The following is an 8,320-nucleotide window of genomic DNA, read 5'->3' as shown; positions in this document are numbered from 1 at the left end:
CTAGTGCTACTATTATTATTAGTGCTAGTGCCAGTATCAGTACTAGTACTACTAGTACCACTAGTACTACTAATACCCATTACGCACACCAAAACACATCAGGCACACTACAGGAAGACATGCATTCATAGATACAAGTACACAAAAATACACAAACACTAGAGAAAGAGATATGATCCCTTCGTTCAGCTTTTCCCTTATTAGAACATCGATCTCGGTGATCACAACGGAAAGGAGCAGAATAAAATAGGAAGGGAATGGGGCAGGTGTGTGATATGGTAGGTGGAGTGATCACGGATGGGTGGTTGCGGGTCTCCCAGCGTGTCACCGCAATCCAACTAACAACAACCAGTCCAACAGATCACCACCATAAGAACATAACCATCACCAATCACTATCATACAGCGCGGTATTATATTATTCATGTATTCTTAAAACGATTCATCCTCGGACACGCGCACACGGATACTCACGCACATGCACATCATTGCATCTTTTGCCTTACAGCAACGTGAGACGCAAACAGTCACAGCTACTCCCACAACCACCCACCTACCACGCTTAACTACAAACTCCCGCAATCTCTCCTCCCTGTTGTCGCGTACGATCGTGGGTTAATGTTCTCATGCTGTGTTGTGCTCCATCCACTAGTATAACGCAGACGTGTGTACCCTATGATGTTTTCGTCTCCTAAACGCGCCTTATATCAGTGCGATTCAGCATAGTAGCAAGGAAGAGCGCAGAACATCTTTGCTAATTTTGGCGAAGGTACCCACCCTTTGGTATTATTTTTTTTATAACAGGGTCCTTTTGGCCACCATCCTTCTCATCTTCCTCAGTACGACTGTGTGTGCTCTGGATATGGGGGAGAAGCTTGGCTGTTAGTGGCCAAAAGATATAAAGGAAGACGACAGTCGACAGGAATAGGTGACACAGGAGGCGGGTAGGGTCTTGCATGCGAGCGCGCTCGTTTTTGTGTGTGTGTGTGAGTATGTTTATGTGTACGCGTATGTATGTGTGTATGAGCGGGCAATCCCGTCGTTGCTGTCGACTGGCATGTGTGCGTGTGTGTGCCGTGTTGGTGTGTGCGCGGGCGCCGGGTGCTTTACTGTTTTTTTGGAAAGCCAATAAAAGTCGTATGATAAATGGAAGAAAATGAAACCGAATTCAAAAGAAAAACAAACTATTGTTAGTCCCCAGCCTTATTTTGTTTTGTATCATGCTCCCGCTTTTGATTTGGTAGATATGCTACATGTCAGTGTTTGTGGGAGTAGAAAGTGGGAAAGGGATTTTCGTTGGAATACAAATTGCCACACGAGCTAGGAACTGTACTTGATGATGCATTGCACGCCAATCATTACACATCCTAACTAATGAACGTGAAAATGAGAGAAGCTAGGATGGGCGGACGGGAGAATCAGTATTTCAACCGCGCTTGAAACTGCACATTCTTTAGCTACCATTTGTCTTTAAAAAACATACTTACCTTCACACCCATTAGCTAACCAGCTCCGCTCCCAGGGTATGCGTGTGCGTGAAAGAAACAAAGTAATAATTTATGTGTTAACTATTTATGTTGATAGTTTTTTTTGCTACGATTTGCGAGTATTAATGACTTACGTTTTTGCCGCCCTATGCATGAGTGAGCGTGCATGTATGTGCACACGTGTGTGTGTATTCGCGCTTTGGTGATCGAGACCGGTTGTTTGTATTTCGATGAGATGTGCATGCAAAGCACGGCCAGCCAACAATTCAAATCGGGTGCGATTAGGATAAAATGGAGGATGGAAAGCGACATTGGGATGTAATGAAAGCGATAAAGAGAAAAAAAGAGAGGGAGGGAGAGAGAGAGAGAAAGAGAAAGAAAAGGAAAGAGCGAGGGAGACAAAATTGAGATGAGGAGAGAGGGGGGGGGGGATTGAGGAGAGAGAAAAGAGCAGAATCGATTCGGATTCAAACAAATTAGAACCGATTTAAACAAATGATCGCCAGGACGGACTGGACAACGGCGTACAACGATTGCGATATATTTATTCGTGAGATCGGTTAACCGTTTTCCTTTTGTCATATAGAAAAGGAGTGGACTGCGTAGTGTGATAGGCTTATATAGATGCGACACTTATACGTTCCGGTTAGACCATAGGGCGCGTTTAGAACCAAGAGCAACGTCGCATTATAATTTCATTCGCGCAGCATACATACACACACACTTGGATGGCAAAAAGGACAACGTGTTTGCTTAAATAGTCGTTATTTGTGTATGTGCTTGTTGTTTTGCATTTGGTTTCCCTTCCGGTTCGAATCCGTCTGTATCACATACCACGCATCCTCGGTTTCAGTTCCAATATCTCTGTTTCCGCAGGAAGATGAGGTTGATTGTTGGCTTGTTCGCCCTGTTTCTGCGCTCGCTCCGTCACGCTCTATAAGGTAAGTGTGATTGTACCAGTTATCCGAAACAAACACGGGGGGATCGCTTGTACATCGCATGTACGAGTGAGCGTACCGTTCGATCAAACAGTACTATACATGCGCCGGATCGGCTCGATACCACGAATTGATTAGCCTTTCTACGGGTGATAGGGAGAAAAAGCCGGAAATGCCGCGCAGTTTTGGATCGTTCTAGGTTCAATCTTTGATCAAACAGGGTTGCACGAAACACGATCTCCATACCTTTTGTTTCATTAGTCAAGATCTGCTGCCTTGACAGGAATCGGCGGTAGAAAGGAATACCGTATTCCAAACTACGCAGCGGTAGTAAACGCAGCGCAATCTCCACCCACACCAGCAAACAAGGACGCGCGCATTATTCCTCACGTTGGTCAGCAGAGGAAGGGACAAAGATGTCTATCTTCGTGATCATACTATGCTAGCGCAATCTGCTGTTTAGGTCTTCCACCTATGACACGTTGCCTCCCGCTTGTTTGCCGGTAACCATTTGGCACCTAAGCTGCTTTCACAGCAAGATCGTTTTACGCGGATAAAACGCGAGTACTAGACGCAGCGTGTTTTTTGACGCAGAAAACACGGTTGTATCACATTAAAGAACATGAAAGTGTTCACACAACGCACCAAAAGCTATTTTTTGGAGCTTTTGAAGAGCTTTAAAGTTAGCGTTTTTTTTTGGATCTGTAAAAATCTACAGGCGTGTTCTGAGCCGACTGTAGCAAGCTACGCAAGCAAGCCAGCGTTGCCCTTTGAGTTTGCAATTTGTTTTGTGCAAAAATGTGTTGAAATCCCGGCAAACATTGTTTTGTGTGTATATTAAACTATTTATCATGGTTTGATAAGGTGTCGGTAGCGATATGGTACTATTTTTCGTGTATTTTAAATCGACCTTTACGCAATCTAGGTGCGCATGGGGAATAAGGTTTTTGCGTCAAAAAACGCCAACATTGGCGTTTTTATAAAAACGCTCTCGATGTGAAAGCAGCTCCAGTCTGGATCCTTTGGCATTTTCCACGTTCGCCTGCATTCCTGCGGAACTGCCGGACTTTGGGTTTTTTGCTGTGTGCTGTGAAATTGTTCTTCCATACTAACACTATCACGGCAAAGCTGTCATTAGGCCGCATTTCTTCCTTCTCGTATCAAAAAATGGTGTTTTGCACAATTGTATTTTATTGGATAGTTTTTGTTCATTTCATTCGCTGAACGCGTTTGTTCATTACACACGCTAAATGAAAAAGTATTTAATAATCTTACCATGAACATAATTAATTACGAATGGAAAAGTACCGAAGTACCGAACGCGCAGTGGGTGCATACTCATGGGCGCCGCTTACTAAACTAGAACTGCTCGACAGTTGAAATCAGTAACAAATTCAGTGATGGTTGTTGGCACGGTGTTTTTGTCACCAAACAAAAGGTTACGGAATACCAAATCAGTGACACACACACACACACACACAAACACACGTGTCACCGAAAAGCCATAGTTACGGAATCAGGCCCTATGTATTATATATATTGTATATATATATATTTATGGCAATTGGTGGGTGCGGGCAAGGGGTGGGGTTTATCAGTTTGAGCCCCACTCTCATCCCCTCCCGGCAGGGTTGAGTAATTTCGAGTGCTGCAGCCCGTCGTAGGTTTTGAGCGCCCGTCGTCGTAAGTTCTTCGATCGAATTCTGCCACCACGGTTGTCACACCCTTATGCGGTTGGGCGACCACCCCCACCCCTACACCTCCGATTCACAATCGGAATCGGGTTCGCTTCGGTTTCCTCCATAGTTTCTCCACGTTCGTGCCCTTGCGGTTGCAATTCGCCATAGCGATGGAGCGATGGCGATGCACCGTTGCGAAGGGTTTGCCCGAGTTGCCGCGGTGTATTTAAAACAGCGGTGGTGGTGGTGGTAGCAGCGGTGGAATATGTGATGATTGGGTGGTCTTCGTTTAGCAGGTGGCTCAGTTTTGCTCGGTGGCGACAAACGATGTTCAAGATATAGAACAAATAGAAACAAAAACTCTTTTGGTATGTTGCGACACACCCGAGTGCCGAGTGCCGAGGGGTTGGAGCCGGTGGTAATGGAGGGTTGAAGGGGGGGGAGGAGGAGGAGGGAGATAGGGTGCAGGGGGCTAGAAGTAAGAGGATGAAGGGCATCCTCGGCACAAAAACAAGGTCACACGGATGATCCCAGGGATGAGGGATAAGAGATGGGAGGAGGAGGAGATGGCGTATGGTGCACTGCTGCTACTACTACTAGTGGCTCAGACCCGGACCGTAATGGTAACCATCGTCAGTAACGGAACCGGAGGCAACCGAGGCCGAGCTGGCGCCCGTGAAGCTGACCGGGTTGTTCTGGAGTGGCAGCAGCTGGATCGGTTCCGGTTGCGGCGCCGGCTGGTAGACAGGTGCTGGTGGTGGTGGTGGTGGTGGTGGAGGTGCCGGTGCACTGTAGAGGACGGGCGCGGGTGGAGGTGCGTGATATGCCTGTGCTGGCGGTGGCCCATACACCGGACGTGGTGGTGGTGGTGGGGGTGGTGGAGGCGGTGCACTGTAGATCGGTGCCGGCGGTGGTCCATAGACGGGGCGCGGTGGGGGTGCGTGATGAATCGGAGCCGGAGGTCCGTACACTGGGCGCGGTGGTGGTGGTGGTGGTGGTGGTGGTGGGGCGTGGTACACCTGGACGTGTTGCACCGGAGGTCCATACACTGGGCGTGGTGGTGGTGGTGGTGGCGGTGGTGGGGCATGATAAACCTGCTGCGCCGGAGGTCCGTATACTGGTGGCGGGGGTGGTGGCGGTGGTGGGGCGTGGTACGCAGGAGCCGGAGGCCCGTACACTGGGCGCGGTGGTGGTGGTGGTGGCGGTGGTGGCGGCGGCGGGGGAGCGTGATACACCGGAGCTGGTGGTCCGTACACCGGTGCTGGAGCTGGGACCGGTGGTCCGTAAGCGGGGGCAGGTGCCGGCGCATAGTGCACCGGGGGTGGACCGTAGACCGGTCGCGGTGGCGGAGGCCCATGGCCATAGCCACCACCACCACCACCACCCTTGGAGTGCTTCTTCTCTAGCAACCCATCGAACAGGCCGCTGATGTCGAAATCCTTCTTGCTGAACAGCTCATCAAAGGTGGCCGACGCGCATACCGCTAGCGCGCAGACTACGATGAAGACCTGCGACCGAAAAATGGGGATGCAAGATGATGAGTCGAAAGGCAAACGGAGAGAGAGAGAGAGAGAGATGTGGAGAAAGAGGAGAGAGAAAAGGAGGATAGAGAGAGAGAGAGGAAGTCCCGAGTCCCTCCCAAAACTGGTGGCCTACTGTGGCACGCGCTTGCCAGAAGATCGTCGGGATTGCAACGTTCGCGCCCGTATTGCGCTTACGAAGAGAGATTGCTCCCGAGTGAGGATCCCTGGGAGCATTGGACTGGGTCAGTCCCCACTCTTCGTTGGACGTTTCAAACAATTTTCAAGGAATTACGATAATGACTGAAGAAGTTTCCCAGAGAATCCCCAGCCAACCCCAGTTGTCCTCCCGCTACAACTGGGAATACTGCGTCCTTGAATGTTGATGGGATATTGATCGATGAGGGGCAGGCTGGCTGGCTGGCTGGCTGGCCTGGATACGATGGACGGTGTTGATAAACACATGGACATTGGTACGCGGCACTGTTTCGTCACACACACACATACAGACAGACACACACACATACACACACACACACACACACACACACACTGATCCTGTCAGGCTTGGTCCAGGTGCCCATAGTCTATCAAAAAGCGGTTACTGTTCACAGACACACCACAGAATTCCGGCCAGCCTTTGGGGAGGGAGTATCCTTTTTGGGGGTAGGGGTGGCGGTTTGGGGGTTGAGTGGGTAGGGAACAAGGATCCAAAGCCACCTGTTTGCACACTCTTGAACAACAGTCGGAACAGGCCGCAGCCGGATCCACACACTCTCCCCCTCGTGATCACACCCCTGGGAAAGGACGACGAAGGAAGACGCTCACCTTCATTGTTGGCTGCGTATTGTACGTTATCCACGAGACACTGCCACTCTGATAATCGGTAGCCCGGTGTTGGCCGAATTTATACTCGCGGCCGTGCCCGGCCCGGACACCCCAGCATCAGCATCTCTCTTCGCTCGTCTCCCCTTCCCCTTCATCCTCCCGGCAACATCGTCGTCGTCGTCGTCGTCGTCGTCGTCGTCGTCGTCGTCGTCGTCGTCGTCGTCGTCGTCGGCTCCATTGTGTGCTCTGGTGTTGCTTGACCCCCACCACCCCATCGCACCCCCAGAGATCGCCACTATTGTATAACCGGCATCGGGCAGCACGCCCGATCCCAACAGCAGACGAGTCGTAGCGAGGCGCGTTTACGCCGACGAGACGAGCCGATACCTATCAGCAGCAGCAGCAGCACCCCATCACCGTAGCATCATCATCATCATCTTCTTCTTCAGCGCCCGTATTTCCCTCCACACCTCCCGTTTCGTTTCCGTCTTGCGCCGTGCGCCAGCGCCGTTCAACGTCATCGCCAACCATCAACCGCCGAAAATCTGTGTAGGGTGCGAACGATCGAACGAACGAACGAACGAACGAATGAATGAGGATGCGCGATCAAGCGTGTTCGAGCGAGACAGGCTCGACGAGGACGTGAGCGGTGGATCGGCAGGGAGGACGGGAGGCGCGCGGTGGGGCAGGCGTTTCTTTTTCGGTTTTTCGAATAATTTTTCGAACCGTAAACGGAATATTCCGTGAAGAGTTCGTCGCTTTCTTTCGCGTCGCACTCTCGCTCTCCTCGGCGGTTGCTATTGAGGTTAGGACGCTTCCTCGCGGCTGGCACGTGCTTCGCGTTATCCCAAACCACCACCCCCCCTCATCCCTGCGGCGGTCTGGCCTCTGGCCACTGGACATTTTGGCTTTGCCGTGGAGCGCGGCCGTAACCCGTGGCATAAGGCAGTTGCAGCATCAGCATCGTGCTTGTTGTCGTGGTGCTCGCTGGAGGACTCGCTGATTGTACTAATGATAGAACAGGCTTCCATCATTATCTTCAGTGTCCTTCGACAGCATTCGGCACGTTTGGCATTCTACTGCAAGAACGGCTGTTTTGGCTACCACTAACCAGGTGTTTCTAGTGACAATATTTTTTTGTTAATTTAGATCGTCCATTTATTAGCTTACAAATCTATATTTACACAAAAAACGGTCATCGCTTTAAGGCCACTCCTCCTGGGCTGACAGTGACAGTAATGGTAATATAAGTTGTAGTTGAACCCGACAAAGCCCAGGTTATGGCTTTGGGTAATGGAGAAAATATCCTACCACATTTTTTTTTAAAGTGTTAATAAACAATCGGCTCGTTAGTAGTAGTAGTAGTAATAGTAGTAGTAGTAGTAGTAGTAGTAGTAGTAGTAGTAGTAGTAGTAGTAGTAGTAGTAGTAGTAGTAGTAGTAATAGTAGTAATAGTAGTAGTAGTAGTAGTAGTAATAGTAGAAGTAGTAGAAATAGTAGTAGTAGTAGTAGTAGTAGTAATAGTAGAAGTAGTAGTAGTAGTAGTAGTAGTAGTAGTAGTAGTAGTAGTAGTAGTAGTAGTAGCAGCAGCAATACTAATTACAACAGATTTCGAAGTTCCAGAACTAGACAGTGTAGCATTGCTCAAGTTTCAATTTCAGCCATGTTGGAGGATGATCAAGCCATGTCGTGTCGTGGGCTTATCCGCTTCGATAAGCTTCATACAAGCCGCGCTTCGATTCGAACCACTGCGTTTCCTCGCTCTCAAACCCTTTCTTCCACTGGCATTCTGTGCCCCCCCCCCTCTGCCCCCCACCACCACCACCCTTTCGGTGACAACGCCCGGGGATTACGTAATTGCTTTTTGAC

At 49.7% G+C, this 8,320-nt stretch overlaps 2 protein-coding genes across 3 annotated transcripts in view; one reads left to right on the top strand and one right to left on the bottom strand.

Moving 5' to 3' along the window:
- LOC125956855 (actin-5C) overlaps nucleotides 1-1,183 on the top strand; it is a 7,266-nt gene extending 6,083 nt beyond the window's left edge. For both annotated transcript variants that reach the window (XM_049689104.1, XM_049689095.1), the window contains exon 2: nucleotides 1-1,183. This exon is cut by the window's left edge and continues 1,510 nt beyond it. The gene's annotated coding sequence lies outside the window, so the exon portion shown is untranslated.
- A 2,398-nt stretch (nucleotides 1,184-3,581) lies between these two features.
- On the bottom strand, nucleotides 3,582-6,496 carry LOC125956933 (uncharacterized). Its single transcript, XM_049689226.1, has 2 exons — nucleotides 6,452-6,496; nucleotides 3,582-5,611 (listed from the first exon to the last, which is right to left on the bottom strand). The coding sequence occupies exons 1-2, from the start codon at nucleotides 6,455-6,457 to the stop codon at nucleotides 4,700-4,702; spliced, it is 918 nt and encodes a 305-aa protein (XP_049545183.1). The 5' UTR covers nucleotides 6,458-6,496; the 3' UTR covers nucleotides 3,582-4,699.
- Between the last annotated feature and the right edge of the window lie 1,824 nt (nucleotides 6,497-8,320).

Source organism: Anopheles darlingi, chromosome X, assembly GCF_943734745.1.
Source record: "Anopheles darlingi chromosome X, idAnoDarlMG_H_01, whole genome shotgun sequence".
Taxonomy (NCBI): domain Eukaryota; kingdom Metazoa; phylum Arthropoda; class Insecta; order Diptera; family Culicidae; genus Anopheles; species Anopheles darlingi.
Note: the sequence above shows the minus strand (reverse complement) of the source record. Positions and strands in the feature narration are given on the sequence as shown.